This window comes from Rhinatrema bivittatum, chromosome 3 (genome assembly GCF_901001135.1).
Source record: "Rhinatrema bivittatum chromosome 3, aRhiBiv1.1, whole genome shotgun sequence".
Classification (NCBI taxonomy): domain Eukaryota; kingdom Metazoa; phylum Chordata; class Amphibia; order Gymnophiona; family Rhinatrematidae; genus Rhinatrema; species Rhinatrema bivittatum.
Genome location: NC_042617.1, coordinates 416,669,966 through 416,686,037, shown reverse-complemented (window position 1 = coordinate 416,686,037; position 16,072 = coordinate 416,669,966). Strand labels below are relative to the sequence as shown.

General features: G+C 43.5%; 1 protein-coding gene across 3 annotated transcripts in view; it reads left to right on the top strand.

Annotated features, from left to right (window-relative positions):
* The first annotated feature begins 4,595 nt into the window (after nt 1-4,595).
* The window catches only part of FBXO9 (F-box protein 9), a 244,069-nt gene continuing 232,592 nt past the window's right edge, over nt 4,596-16,072 (top strand). Inside the window, exon 1 of one of the 3 annotated variants that reach the window (XM_029595721.1) lies at nt 4,596-4,776. In XM_029595721.1, coding sequence (XP_029451581.1) covers nt 4,774-4,776 — 3 coding nt within the window. In that variant the 5' untranslated portion in view covers nt 4,596-4,773. The remainder of the gene's footprint in view (nt 4,777-16,072) is intronic. The other 2 variants (XM_029595720.1, XM_029595719.1) reach the window with 2 other exon arrangements.

Here is a 16,072-nt window from a genome sequence, read left to right as displayed (position 1 = left end):
ACATGGCTCAAGATGTAGAAGCCTACGTCAGTTCTTGTCCCACCTGTGCGCAACAAAAACCTTTACAAGGTCGCCCTTGGGGCCTTCTACAATCTCTCCCAGCACTGTGCGAACCATGGACACATATTTCCACTGACTTTGTGGTGGATTTACTTCCCTCTCAGGGTAATCATGTGATCTGGGTAATAGTGGACAGATTCTCTAAAATGGCACATTTCATTCCTCTAAGTTACCTATGGCTTTGGAACCGGCATGGCTGTTCACGCAACATGTCTTCCGCCTCCAAGGCTGCCCTGACACATCACCTCTGACCGTGGGCCCCAGTTCACGTCAAAATACTGGCGCTCCTTATGCAAGAAATTCGGAATCCAACTAGACTTTTCCCCGGTGTTCCACCCCCAAGGGAATGGCCAGGTGGACGGGGTTAATCGAGGTTTAAAGACCTTCCTCCGTTCTTTTGTAGGGAGCTGCCAGGACGACTGGGCCTTGTTATTACCTTGGGCAGAGTTCTCCCACAATACTCATGTACACTTCGCCACTGGTGCATCTCCCTTCCAGGTGGTCTTTGGCAAGCAACTCAGACCTCCTTTGCCCATGCCCCTGGCTGTGCCCTCTCCGGCAACGCAACTTACAGCCCAGCAGCTCCACGAGTTATGGGAGTCCACCAATGCCAACCTCCAAAAGACAAGCATCGCCGCCCAGCTCCATCCTTTAACCCAGGAGATCGGGTGTGGCTCAGCACCAGCCACATTCGCCTTCGGGCCCCTTCTATGAGGTTGGCTCCAAGATACATCGGACCATTCTCCATCAGTGAACGGTTGGGTCCAGTAACTTATCGTCTACGCCTTCCTACCAGTCTATAGATAAATAACGCATTCCATGTATCCCTATTAAAGCCTTTGGTGCATTCCGTGTTCCACGCTACTCCACCCAAGACGCCGGAGATTGTCTCTTACGAAGAACCAGTCTATCAAGTCAAGGAGATCCTGAATGTGAGAATGAATTGTAGACGTTGGGAATATCTGATCTCCTGGGAAGGATTTGGTCCCGAGGAGAATACCTGGGAGCCATCATCGAACATCTTGGATAAATTCTTACTCCAACACTTCCATCGCACTCACCCCGACAAGCCTGGTCCTTCTGTGAGGGGGCATAAGGGGGGGTACTGTTGTGGGTCTCGGCCATGGAGGACCATGGCCACCCCCCTACCTTTTCTGCCGCAAGCCGCCGCTTCTCCTGGTTAGCACGGTGTCCTCCGCTTCGGGGCCAGCCAACTGCAGCCTGCCACACGGCTTTGAACACTGCCGTCCTGCTTCTTGTGGAGCTCTCCCTAGGCGTAGGCGAGAGGCTCCGCCTCTTAAAGGGCCCAGGGCGGGAAACTCCGGTCCAGCCCTCTCCGATGACGTCAAGAGGGAGGGCTATTTAAACCAAGCCTCAGTCCTCTGTTGCTTGCCTTAGCAACAGGTTGTCTGCTCAGAGTGCTAGTTGCTGTGTTGATTCCTGCCTGAAGTCCTGCTCCTGATCCAGCTCCTGATTCCTGCCTGACGTCCTGCTCCCGATCCAGTTCCTGATCCAGCTCCGGTCCTCGCTCCTTCCTTCATACTCCAGTTCCTGCGTTCCTCCTCGGCTTGATCTCCTGGTTCCATCTCTTGGCTTGTCTCTCGTCTTTGTTGTCTGCTGCCCGTCTCGACTCCTGGATCCTCTGACCAGGATAGTCTCTGCTTGCCTGCTGCCTGCTCTGGATCCTCTGACCGAACTCTCATAGTGCATCTCCACTGCCAGCCCTGACCCAGACTCCTGACCATGTCTTTGCCTCATCTCTCCTGCTTCACCAAGGCAACCCACACCTAAGTCCTGCCGGCCCTGGTACCCAAGGGCTCAACTTGCAGGAAACGAGGGCTGGTATAGTTGAAGCTCCAGCTGGGTTGATCTCACCTTCTCCACCTACCGGCAATGGGAACCATGTAGGGCTGTCCCTCTGTGGAAGCGCTAATCCCCGTCCCGGCTCAAGGGTCCACAAACACGGTGTTTACTGAAGAGGATGTTGGGGAGGTACCCGTTCTGGAGAAGGTTTGCATGGGTAATGATTCAGATGGACTGAATCAAATCACGGTGAACCTAGAAGATGTGGTAGGCCTGATTGACAAACTGAAGAGTAGTAAATCACCTGGACCGGATGGTATACACCCCAGAGTTTTGAAGGAAATAAAAAATGAAATTTCAGACCTATTAGTAAAAATTTGTAACCTATCATTAAAATCATCCATTGTACCTGAAGACTGGAGGATAGCAAATGTAACCCCAATATTTAAAAAGGGCTCCAGGGGCGATCCGGGAAACTACAGACGGGTTAGCCTGACTTCAGTGCCAGGAAAAATAGTGGAAAGTGTTCTAAACATCAAAATCACAGAACATATAGAAAGACATGATTTAATGGAACAAAGTCAGCATGGCTTTACCCAGGGCAAGTCTTGCCTCACAACTCTGCTTCACTTTTTTGAAGGAGTTAATAAACACGTGGATAAAGGTGAACCGGTAGATGTAGTATACTTGGATTTTCAGAAGGCGTTTGACAAAGTTCCTCATGAGAGGCTTCTATGAAAAGTAAAAAGTCATGGGATAGGTGGCGATGTCCTTTCATGGATTGCAAACTGGCTAAAAGACAGGAAACAGAGAGTAGGATTAAATGGACAATTTTCTCGGTGGAAGGGAGTGGACGGAGAAGTGCCTCAGGGATCTGTATTGGGACTCTTACTTTTCTATATATTTATAAATGATCTGGAAAGAAATACGACGAGTGAGATAATCAAATTTGCAGATGATACAAAATTGTTCAGAGTAGTTAAATCACAAGCAGATTGTGATAAATTGCAGGAAGACCTTGTGAGACTGGAAAATTGGGCATCCAAATGGCAGATGAAATTTAATGTGGATAAGTGCAAGGTGATGCATATAGGGAAAAATAACCCTGCTATAATTACACAATGTTGGGTTCCATATTAGGTGCTACAACCCAAGAAAGAGATCTAGGCGTCATAGTGGATAACACATTGAAATCGTCGGTTCAGTGTGTTGCAGCAGTCAAAAAAGCAAACAGAATGTTGGGAATTATTAGAAAGGGAATGTGAATAAAACGGAAAATGTCATAATGCCTCTGTATCGCTCCATAGTGAGACCGCACCTTGAATACTGTGTACAATTCTGGTCGCTGCATCTCAAAAAAGATATAATTGCAATGGAGAAGGTACAGAGAAGGGCTACCAAAATGATAAGGGGAATGGAACAGCTCCCCTATGAGGAAAGACTAAAGAGGTTAGGACTTTTCAGCTTGGAGAAGATACGGCTTAGGGGGGACATGATAGATATGTTTAAAATTATGAGAGGTCTAGAACGGGTAGATGTGAATCGGTTATTTACTCTTTCGGATAGTAGAAAGACTAGGGGGCACTCCATGAAGTTAGCATGGGGCACATTTAAAACTAATCGGAGAAAGTTCTTTTTTACTCAACGCACAATTAAACTCTGGAATTTGTTGCCAGAGGATGTGGTTAGTGCAGTTAGTATAGCGGTGTTTAAAAAAGGATTGGATAAGTTCTTGGAGGAGAAGTCCATTACCTGCTATTAAGTTCACTTAGAGAATAGCCACTGCCATTAGCAGTGGTAGCATGGAATAAACTTAGTTTTTGGGTACTTGCCAGGTTCTTATGGCCTGGATTGGCCACTGTTGGAAATAGGATGCTGGGCTTGATAGACCCTTGGTCTGACCCAGTATGGCATTTTCTTATGTTCTTAACAGTGTGTGGATTAGTTGATGTGCATTACTGCAGATCCTGGGAGTATGTTAGGTCGGTTCTGTGTATGTGACCAAGGTAAGGTGTTTTACTAGCATGTAAGCGTTTGTATCAGTCTTATTTGTTGTATTTTCTCAAGAGGACATGCATTGGTGATAAACCGCTGTCTTTTCATAAGTTGGGCTATTGAGTCTGGTAGTAGGAGTTTGTGTTGCTGTGAGATGACACTAGAACCAGAATATCATTTTTGTATGGTGAGTTGTACAGGGAATATCATAATTCTGCTTTACATCCATAATTGTGGGTTTGTAGTGGATGCAAACTGTACTTTTACATTTAGCCCTATGATGGTCATGTGTTCAGTGTGTCACACATGTGAGAGCCATCTGTCAGGTATGGTCCGACAGATAAAAGGTTGAGAACCACTGTATTAGACTATTGTCTAATTATGGACTAATTATTGTATTAGATTATTGTCACAATAATCACATATGTGGTGCCATATTTCCTTAATTTCCCTAATTACACCCTTTTTTATTGCACCATATTTCAGCTTTGTTTACCACAGCTTGATGTATCTATAGGTAAGTTTGTACAGCACCTGAGGCAACAGAGGGTAAAGTGACTTGTTCATTCCTCTGTCAGTCAGCGCGGGCCTAAGCTCTTGTATAAAGCTGGGCTAGCAGCAGCAGTGCTCCCTTTCCTCCTTACGGCCCAGGCCGCAGATGAAGATGCCTCCTCGCGCGGTGGGCGGGGCGAGACGGGCTGAGGGCTCCGGGCCCGGCTCGCGCTCGCTGTTCTGTCTCCTCCTGCGGCCCGTCGTCCTGTGCGCGTTCTCGAGGGCCGGAGCCGCGCTCTGCACTGATCGCTCCGTCATGGCTGCCGTACGCAGGGCCCGCACTGACTCCCGCGGCGTCGTTCGCTTCTCCGACCGAGAACTCTGCTAATTCCGAGCTCGGGGAGAGCCGCAGACAGCCGCAGCATGGTGAGAGCCTCCGAAGGAAGACAGGCGGCGGAGACTTACGCTCGCCTCACGCGGGAGGGGCGGGGACATTCTCATGTGGGTTTTCGGGCTAGAGAGAGAAGTAGAGACTAACCGTCACCAGGGGCGCGAGGGAGAGACTCGAGGTGGAGGGAGAGATCTGAACTGGGGATAGGGGGAGGTGAATAATCTAATAGGGTTGTAGTCTTGTAGACTTCGGCGGGCTCAGAGCTTCCCTTCGCATTGCCGCATCCCAGATGTTTTCCCCAGATCCCTCCAGCTCTTAGGGCTTGCAACAGGTGATTAGGAAATCGAGTTTCATGTAATTTTTCTACACCTCCTTGCAAGTATAAATTGCACGGGCTGGTTTCCAGATTCATTGGGCCTTCCTGGTGGGGAGGTCTTGTAGCACTGACCTAGTTTATTTCGCAGAGTTGGTTTCTGGATTCGCTCACGTTTGGTTGCTCTGAAACTCAGACTTGCTTGAGGATTCCAGGGACACAGTTTGGAAAGTGTTGGTGTGTTCTTTTCCTGGCCCAGAGCCCTAGGCTAGACAATCCAGGCGCCTTAAAGGAAGCAGGAAGTTATAGAGCCCCAGAACTTGATGGGAATGAACCTGGAAATATATAAATATATCTAGATTTCCAAAAAATTTGATAGTCTGCTTTTTCCAAAAAGGTCTCAGAGTGGATTACAATCCAAGGAGTTACAGAAATCCACTGCTTATCCCTAGGACAAGCAGTGTAGAATTCATTGACTCTTTGGGATCCTGTCAGGTACTTGTGACCTGAATTGGTCACTGTTGGAAACAGGATACTGGGCTTGATGGACCTTTGGTCTGCCCCAGTAGGGCATTCTTATGATAAATGAATGGGTGCAAAACCATCAGTATAGACAACAAGAACACAAGCAATTGTATAGCCTTTGTTCAAGGGTATTGTGTAGCAGTCTTGAAAACAATTGCAGAACAGCTGATATTTCTGTCCATTAGTGAGCAGTCTTGGGGAGGTTGATGGTAAATTGCAAGGCCCATCTCCTCTGTCCGTTTTTCTTTCTAGTTTAGTACTGCAGAGCCTGTTTGTACCTTTCCTATCCAGCTGCTAAGGATCTTCTCAGGCCGATGTAGTAAGATACATGTTGAAAATGGGTGGGTGCTCAGATTGAGTGCCCATTTTCATAACCGGCATGCAGCCACATCCCTGGGCCCCTGATGCATGAGGGGTTGCGTAAAAATGGGCGCACTAAGGGAGAATTGTGTGTCCCTAGCGGCACCCACAATTTCAACACGTATTCAATATGAGCTACTTCTGGACAATTTTTCTGAGGTTGCTGAAGATGCCCCTTGCTATGGGCATCTAAATTATATGTCCAGAATAATTTTTTTTTTTAAATCAAGCCAATGTAATTTTTTTTTATAGTTTATTGGAGTTTTTACAAATTATACAAAATGCAAAAAATCAAAGAACAAATTTAGGTATAACAATATATGAGTCCACCCAAAAGTTACAAATAATTTTTCAAATACCTCAATCTTATAGTCCACTATATGGGAGGAATTCTTACTATTCTAGAATAAAACAAAAAAAGAAAATGTAATTCTAATTGATTATGTATAGCTGGATTACTTTTTATTGCAGTCAATCATAACTCAACCTCTTTATCTACCAAAAATGTTTCCAAATGAGATGGATCCTGAAAAATAAACTTATTTTTTTGATACACTGCCAAACATTTACAGGGGAATTTAAGAAAATATGTTGCCCCTATGGACAGTACTCTTAGACTTCAACAAAAGAAATTGCTTCCTCCTGTGCTGAGTAGAACGCGAAACATCAGGAAATAACTGGACTTTATATCCACAAAACAAAGATTCCTTATTTCTAAAGTATTTCTCTAGAATATTAACCTTATCCTTCTCTCTACAAAAAGTCACTAGAAGTGTGGCTCTTTGTGGTATGTCATCTATTGATGATCCCAGGAAGGAGGTTAAATTTGGGGACTTTTGTTGGATACTGTCCATTCCTTCCTCTCCTTCCTGTCTCTTAATTCTAGAACTCAAAACATAATAAATTTTTTAGATTGATCATCCACATTTAATATAAACACATTTTCTTTTATATATTTTTTTTAGCAACTCAGTGGCTGAAAGGAGTCTGATCATGGGAAAGTTCAGGAACTTCAGGTTTCTGACCCTATTCTCATTCTCCAGTCTTTCAATCTGCCTATGAGTAGCCAAAGAATCCTTAATAAAGGAATTGTTTGCAGGGTTGCTATCTGCACTGTAGCCCCCCCCTACCTACTTCCTCCAGTTGTTTCAAGCGGTTATCATGTATCTCTAAAACAATTTTCAACTCAACATTCCCTTTATTAGTCTGAGCCATAAATCCAGTCATTACTTTTTGCAAATCATTAATTGCTCTCCATATGTCAGCCAAAGTTATATTCTGGGGATCTATGGTAGCTGGCCTAAATACCTGTAGTCCAGATCCCCCATTAGATCCCAGTTCCACCACTTCCCCAGTATCTGTGGGGTGTGATTCATCTTTATTAACCATAATACTTTCTTCCGTCATTAAACCTGGTTGATTAGGAGGATTCAAGTCCAGGTGAGGTTGGGTTTGTAACTGCAGGCTCGGGCTGTCAGAAGCTCCTGAGGAGAAGGATATATCAGGAATTGTATTGCGGGCTGCTTGACTTACCCACCTTACAATATGTTGGTCCATCGGTCCTCTAGCCTCCATAGTCGCTGGGGAAGAAGTCCAGACTTTTGATTTCCTTTTCCTGCCCATATGGTTAGGAAAAGAATAAAGATAAAATTTCCACGGCGCGCCCCTTTGGCGTGTGGCTTCGGCAGCGCACCGGCGGCTGCGCGCCGCAACTAGCCCGGATTTATCCCAGCGATTCCGGCCCCTTCTTGTGACATCACTCCGGGGTCGTGGCTACAGGGTGGCTCGATGGAACTGCTCAACAGGTGAAAAAATGAGCTTGTAACCTGCCCTTCTCTGCCAACCTCTCTGAGAGAGGTTTCCAGCTGAAAGTCCTCCCAAGCCAATGTGTTTTTCAACACTGCATGACCCCCTTATTCCAAAACTTCCTTTCCACTGAGACATGCTTGGCTGCTGTACATTATTTATACTTTTTGAGAGATTTAAATATCTTATCCATCCTTTTGCTTCTTCTGTAAGGTATGCTTATTTGTTTTACTTCCTACTACCTCTAAGTGTTGGTTCCTCAATGAACCCCTTCTCCACCACTTCATTCCTGCCTTACTCCCCCCCCCCCCCCATCACCCCAATGACTGTACTACTCATTCAGTGCAGCTTTCCTCCCTTCCTCTTAGTTTCTGTGAAAAGTCAAACCTTTTATCCTCTTGGAATTTCACTTATGACATTCTTAAACAGAATTGGTCCCACTCTGACCCTTAAGGCTGATCCAACAGTGTTTCTTTGAGTTTAGAATCATCACTGAAGTAATTTTGAGTGTCAAAAGTTGATTGCATTGGTTTTGAATATTCCCATGTGTATATATATATGGGTGATACCTATCTGACATCTCAAGCTCGAGGCACCCATTAGTTTATTTCATATTAACATGAGATGTGCCATGTTGCCTCAGACCAGAAGGTTCATCGAGCCCAGCATCCTGTCTCTGACATTGGCCAGTATGCATCATCAGGAAGTATCTGTTAGATCCGAAAGAGTAGATCATTCCTTGTTGCTCACTCTCAGGAATAAGTGTTAGCTTTTCAAGTTTACTTGGCTGCTAATGTTTGATGGACTTTATCTTTATGATGTGGTGAAATATTTAGTTGAATATCAAAGGAGAAGCAAAGTGATTTTTGATGAGGTTCCAGATTGTGATACTTAAGTTTTTTTTTGTTTTTTTTTAAATTTTATTTCTCATTTTAAGTATAATTACAAACGTAACAATATGTTTGCAAATGAAATACATGATTTGGGTATGATTACAACACCAAAAGGAAACATTCTATACTTTCACAATGTGAAGTTGAACTTATATATAGAAAAACATATTAAGCATATCCAGACTCATTAGTATTAAGCATAAATGAGGGAGACACTACACAGTGCTGAAACTCATGGGGGAGTATATTATATCAAGAAATTTGTTAAGTTAGGGTTTATATGAACTGCTTATTTTATTTTAACTTTTTTGTTTACTTAACTCAAAATTGGGGAGGAGGCTGGAATTTTCTTCTGTTCTATAAAACCCTTAAGTTGTTCGGGCGAGAAAAAAATAAATACATCATTCTGTTTTTTCAAGACGCACTTACACGGAAACCTCAAGGTAAAGGTATAACCCATATCAATTACCTCTTGGCGTAAGGCTAAAAAGGCTTTCCTCCGTATTTGTGTTGTGAAAGCTAAGTCGGGGAATATCTTAATCTGCTTACCCATAAAATTGACAGGATATTTTTGGAAATAAGTTTTCATTATTAAATTTATATCCTCATATATAGAGAAATTTACCAAAAGAGTTCCCCAATCAATTATTTGGGCACTAGAATCGAGAAAATTCGTCAAATCTCCTTGAAAGGGCTGTTCTAATCTATCACTTAAATTTCTTTTCTTAGGAATAAAGTAGCAATTCACTATAGATATTTTATCACTAGAGACAGAGCCAAGAATCTCCGTTAATACATTTTTAAGAGTGGTATAGGGTAGTTCCCCAATCACTCTAGGGAAATTTAAAATTCTTAAATTATATTTCTTGGCGGTGTTCTTCAGTGATTCCATTCTTCTTGAAATTACATCTCTGTCTTTGACAACAGCCGCATGAAATTCCATATTATTCTTTTGGGACTTCTCTAATTCTTTTGTCCTGTCATCTAGTTCTTTAATTTGTTTCTGTGTTTGTAGTTTGTCTTGTTGAGTTCCTATTATTAAACTATCTACTTTCCTTTCTAGCCCCTTAATATTAACAAACATTCCTTCCATCATTCCCCAAAGTGAGTCAAGAGTAACCACTGCAGGGCGGGAGGGTAGGCCTATACTGCCATCCTGGACTATTTGATCTATTTCCCCTCTCAGAGGAGTTTCCACATTCAAGACTCCTTCTCCTACACTTCTTGAAGTAGTGCCCAAATTAGCAGAGGCCCCCTCTATGATAGATTCTACAATATTCCCAATGGGGCTTGTCTCCGCAGGTCTTTGTGCAGGGGGTATGGCGATGTTAGGGCTCAGAGAAGCCTCGTCTGTAGGCACACTCAGCCCTCCCTGGATGAGTGGCACATCAGAGTCTTTAGACTTCACGTCATTAAAAGCAGTAGAAAGGAGAAACCTGCTGATTTCCTGCTGAATCGGAGATGGCAAAGGGATTGAGGGGAATACCCGCACTTTACCTTTACGCTTTGGAGGCATAATTATAAATCAAATTTAGGAAACCTCGGTTCCTCCCAACTCATATGATACCAAAAGTCACGTGCAGTTGTTGTTCAGCAGAGAGACCAATATTTGTTCAATGGAAAAAAGTTAATACCTTAATCGGGTCAACTTAGATGTTCCTCGACGTCCGAATCCGGGCGAAGCAGGGCAAAGCCGTTTCGCCGCGCGCCCTTTTAGCGCGCGCCGGCTCTGCGGCGTGCCGCTGAACTCCTCACTTAAGAGGGTTACTTCCGGGATCCGCGTCGGGGTTCCGCCCCTCACGTCGCGACGTCGGCGGGTCAGCTGGAGCTCCCAATCGGCAGAGAAAATCCCCTGCTCTGTTCTCAACAGCTTCAGGTAGTTGGACCACGCTCTTTTCTCTGCACCCTCAGCTAGTATTCCGGGAGGCCCCGCTTTTAAAGGGCTACTTCCGGGATCCGCGTCGGGGTTCCGCCCCTCACGTCGCGACGTCGGCGGGTCAGCTGGAGCTCCCAATCGGCAGAGAAAATCCCCTGCTCTGTTCTCAACAGCTTCAGGTAGTTGGACCCCGCTCTTTTCTCTGCACCCTCCGATACTTACGTTTTTTAGGGAAAAAGTAACATAGAAACATAGAAACATAGAAATGACGGCAGAAGAAGACCAAACGGCCCATCCAGTCTGCCCAGCAAGCTTCACACGTTTTTTTCTCTCATACTTATCTGTTTCTCTTAGCTCTTGGTTCTATTTCCCTTCCACCCCCACCATTGAAATATCTAGCTTGATTAGTTAGGGGTAGTAGGGGTAGTAACCGCCGCAATAAGCAAGCTACACCCATGCTTATTTGTTTTACCCAGACTATGTTATACAGTCCTTATTGGTTGTTTTTCTTCTCCCCTGCTGTTGAAGCAGGGAGCTATGCTGGAAATGCGTGATGTATCAGTCTTCTCCCATGCTGTTGAAGCAGAGAGCCATGCTGGATATGCATCGAAAGTGAAGTATCGGACACAATTGGTTTGGGGTAGTAACCGCCGTAACAAGCCAGCTACTCCCCACTTTGTGAGTGCGAACCCTTTTTTCTTCTCCCCTGCCGTTGAAGCAGAGAACTATGCTGTATATGCATTGAAGGTGAAGCATCAGGCTTATTTGGTTTGGGGTAGTAACCGCCGTAACAAGCCAGCTACTCCCCTCTTTGTGAGTTGTAAATCCATTTTTCCACATTTCCTCTTGCTGTTGAAGCTTAGAGCGATGTTGGAGTCACAGTAAGCATGTGTATGTTTATTGAATAAGGGTATTGTCTCCAGGCAGTAGCCGTCATTCTGGCGAGTCTCCCACTCTTCATTGGCGGCCTCTTGACTTTATGGATCCACAGTGTTTATCCCACGCCCCTTTGAAGTCCTTCACAGTTCTGGTCTTCACCACATCCTCCGGAAGAGCATTCCAGGCGTCCACCACCCTCTCCGTGAAGAAATACTTCCTGACATTGGTTCTGAATCTTCCTCCCTGGAGCTTCAAATCGTGACCCCTGGTTCTGCTGATTGTTTTCCTATGGAACAGGTTTGTCGTTGTCTTTGGATCATTAAAACCTTTCAAGTATCTGAAAGTCTGTATCATATCACCTCTGCTCCTCCTTTCCTCCAGGGTGTACATATTTAGATTCTTCAATCTCTCCTCGTACGTCATGCGATGAAGATCCTCCACCTTCTTGGTCGCCCTTCTCTGTACCGCTTCCATCTTGTCTTTGTCTTTTTGTAGATACGGTCTCCAGAACTGAACACAGTACTCCAGGTGAGGCCTCACCAAGGACCTGTACAAGGGAATAATCACTTCCCTTTTCTTACTCGATATTCCTCTCTCTATGCAGCCCAGCATTCGTCTGGCTTTTGCTATCGCCTTGTCGCATTGTTTCGCAGACTTCATATCATTAGACACTATCACCCCAAGGTCCCTCTCCTGCTCCGTGCACATCAGCTTTTCCCCCCCCATCGAATACAGTTCATTCGGATTTCCACTCCCCATATGCATGACTTTTGCACTTCTTGGCATTGAATCTGAGCTGCCATATCTTCGACCACTCTTCCAGTTTCCTTAGATCCCGTCTCATTCTCTCCACTCCTTCCGGCGTGTCCACTCTGTTGCTGATCTTTGTGTCATCCGCAAAAAGACAAACCTTACCTTCTATCCCGTCCGCAATGTCGCTCACAAAGATATTGAACAGGACCGGTCCCAACACCGATCCTTGCGGTACACCACTTAAAACCGCTCTCTCTTCAGAGAAGGTTCCATTTACCATCACACATTGTCTTCTGTCCGTCAGCCAATTTGCAATCCAGGTCACCACCTCGGCCCTCACTCCTAAGCTTCTCGTTTTATTCACCAGTCTCCTGTGCGGAACCGTATCAAAAGCTTTGCTGAAATCCAAGTATATGATATCAAGCGCTCTTCCTCGATCCAATTCCTTGGTTACCCAGTCAAAAAAGTTAATCAGATTTGTCTGACAGGATCTTCCCCTGGTGAATCCATGTTGCCTCTGGTCCATCAATTCTCCGGACTGTAGATAGTTCACTATTCTCTCTTTCAGCAGTGACTCCATTACTTTTCCCACCACCGAAGTGAGGCTAACCGGTCTGTAGTTGCCAGCTTCCTCCCTGTTCCCACTCTTGTGAAGCGGGACCACCACCGCTCTTCTCCAATCACTCGGCACCACTCCCGTTTCTAGGGATCTATTGAACAGGTCACACAGCGGAGCTGCCAGAACATCTCTGAGCTCCCTCAATATCCTTGGATGAATCCCATCAGGCCCCATGGCTTTGTCCACTTTCAGGTTCTTTAGCTCTTCCCACACATTTTCTACTGTAAAAGGATTTTCATCCATTCCACTTCCCTCCAGTTTCTTGTTGTGTAGAGATGGTCCTTCTCCAGGGTCTTCTTTAGTGAACACAGAGCTGAAGTATTCGTTTAATATTTCTGCCATTTCTTCGTCTCTCTCCACACATTGATCATTACCACCTTTCAATTTCACTATACCACTTTGGACCTTTCTCTTTTCGCTGATGTATCTGAAAAATGTTTTGTCACCATTTTTTATCTCCTTGGCAATCCTCTCTTTAGATTTATTAGTAGATTTATTAGTAGATTTATTAGTGGGAGAATTGGGTGAAGTCAATATAGAGGGTGAGAAGGAGATAGTTTATAGTGGGAAGATAGATGTCGTCATGGAGAGATTTGATCTGCTTTCTCTTAGAGATGAAACAACTGGTTTCTCAGATTAATTCAGGTAGTTTTTACCTTGATGCTTGTCCATCTTTGTTGTTTAAAGGATTTTTGGCTAACGTACTGGTGTGTTTGCAGAAATTGATTAATGAAGCTTTGAATTTGGGCATTGTGCCTACGTTATGCAAATCCGCAGAAGTGTCACAGTTGTTGAAAAATAAATTTGGATCCCATGTTATATAGCAGTTATAGACCTATATTGAATCTCCCGTTTGTTGCTAATGTGTTAGAAAAAAAGTTACCAAGCAAATTTCTGACTGTTTGGAATCAGAACTTCTGGATACATAAAGAGATGGAAAATCAAGTCAGAAGTCTCTCAACTATTTTCTCCATACTGCACTCAATTCTCCATACTGCACTCAATTCTAGCTACAGCGTCTGATGGCAATTTGGTGCTAACTCTCCAAACCAGAAGTGTTACTGTACCGGCTATGTATTTTAAATACTCTGGGATCTTGATTTGATGTGAATGATCCATTATACATTATTTTGACACAACAAAACATCTCCAGATTCAAATAATGGAGTACCATTCTATTTCTAAATTTAATCCTCCAGGTGTTACTGTATTAAGAAAATATATCCAGTATTGTCCCCGTAGATTGAAATGAGACTCCTAATCTCCTCTTGGTAACTCCTTAACTTGTTCTAATATACCCGAGCGTAAGTCAATAAATGAATGGTTGTGTTCTAAGCAATGTGTGACTAGTGGAGCTTGATCTTCCTTTGAGTAATATTGCCTTTATGCTCTGAGTCGGGTCCGAATCTTTTAGTTCTATCTATATAGACTTTCAAATAGGGACATACAATAAAATAAACAACAAATGCAGTTTGGCAATCAGTAAATGTCAATACAACTGTGTAACCTGATTGAGGGTTACACCAACTTATGCCAAAAATGGAAGTGGAGCAGAACAATTCCCGCATGATTGGTGAGAGTTAGGAGGATCATCATCCCTATGTTCTACTAAGGTAAGACAGGAGTGTACCAGGTAATCTCGAATATTTTTGCCTTGCGTTTGAGCAGTCAGTGGTTCTGAGAATACTGCATGTAGTTTTAAAACTTCCCAATGCTCGAAAATGTCAACTATTTTAGATTGATATCCACAAATGCCTCATAGACCTTCCAGAGCAACTAATTGTTTCCTCATTAGGTTCTGTTTTGGAACCACTGTTGTCATTGTGTATATATTTTTACAGGGAAAGGTTATTAAAGCACAATTGTATATCAAAGATAGCAGACACATGCTAAATATTTATAATCAGTTGCTATGAGTGATTTGATAATGATGGCTGTTTGTTCTGTACTAACATCGTGCAGCCAACCGCTTTGGAAACTGTAAGAGAGGTTTTATCTCAGTGTTCCAGACCACAATGGATTCAATCAGATTTTATTTTCTGACTGGCTGAAATTGCCCTTACACGTAATTATTTTTGTTTTACAAGAATACTATGTGCAACATCATGGTATTGCGATGAGAGTGACTATGGCCCTGAGTGTGGCCAATTTGAGGAACATTTTTTGTATTCCTCCCCCTTTTTTTGAATATATCCATTATTGGATGAGATATATCTATCTTCTTCCTTTGGACATCATCTGCAGCTCAGCTGTTTTCATTCGAGTGGCTAACAGTTGATTTGAATTTACAATTCACAGTGGTTTATAATCACAATTTCCTTTTTGGATATCTTAATCTTTAAAACAAACACCTCTTTGGTAACATCAATTTCTGAAACCTATGGAGAGGAAATCATTGACATTTTCAAGTCTTCATCCCTGCTTTCTGAGGTGGAACCTATTGGTGGTCCAGTTCCTGCAAATTAGATGGAGTTGCTTTTCTAAAGAAGAATTTATCAATCAAGCAGGAGGTTTGAGTACCCGACTTTTGGAGAGGGGTTCACATTTGTTATTAAAGAAAAAAAATGTAGATGTAGAAATCAAGTGGCTATTATGTGACCAAATTAAGGAGCCAAACAATAGTATTGAGTGCCTTCTAAAATATTCCCATGTTTCTAAAATTGTTGCCACTTTCAGGCACTGGGAAGTTTTAAAACTGCATGCAGTATTCAGTCCCACCAATGATTGCTCATGCACGAGACAAAAATATTCGCGATTATCTGGTACTCTTGTCTTCCCATAGTAGAGCATAGGGATGATGATCCTCTTAATGGTCACCATTCGTTACGGGGAATTGTACTTTCTGTACCACTACCATCGTTGGCTCAAGTTGGTGTGACTCTCAATCAGGTTGCACAGGTAACACCAATCTTGGAAACTCAGACCAGATATATACATTACAAAAGGAAGGTCAAATGACTGCCAGCATGGTAAAATGGTGACGTGAGAGGGGTTATTCTAGCCAAAAGAACATCTTTCAAAAATGAAAAAGGAGTCTGAATGATGGAAACAGCATAAGCACTGGAAAGATGTAAAGCATTGATAAAGAAGGCAAAGAGAATTTGAAAAGAAGTAAAAACTCATCAAAAACTTTTAGGTACATTCAAAGCAAAAAGCCAGTAAGGGAGACAGTTGGACCATTAGATGATCAAAGCATAAAAGGGAGAGGACAAGGCCATAGTGGAGAGACTAAATTTAATTCTTTGCTTCGATTTTTGCTGGGGAAGATGTAAGAGAGATTCATGTCAGAAATATTCAGAGGAACTGA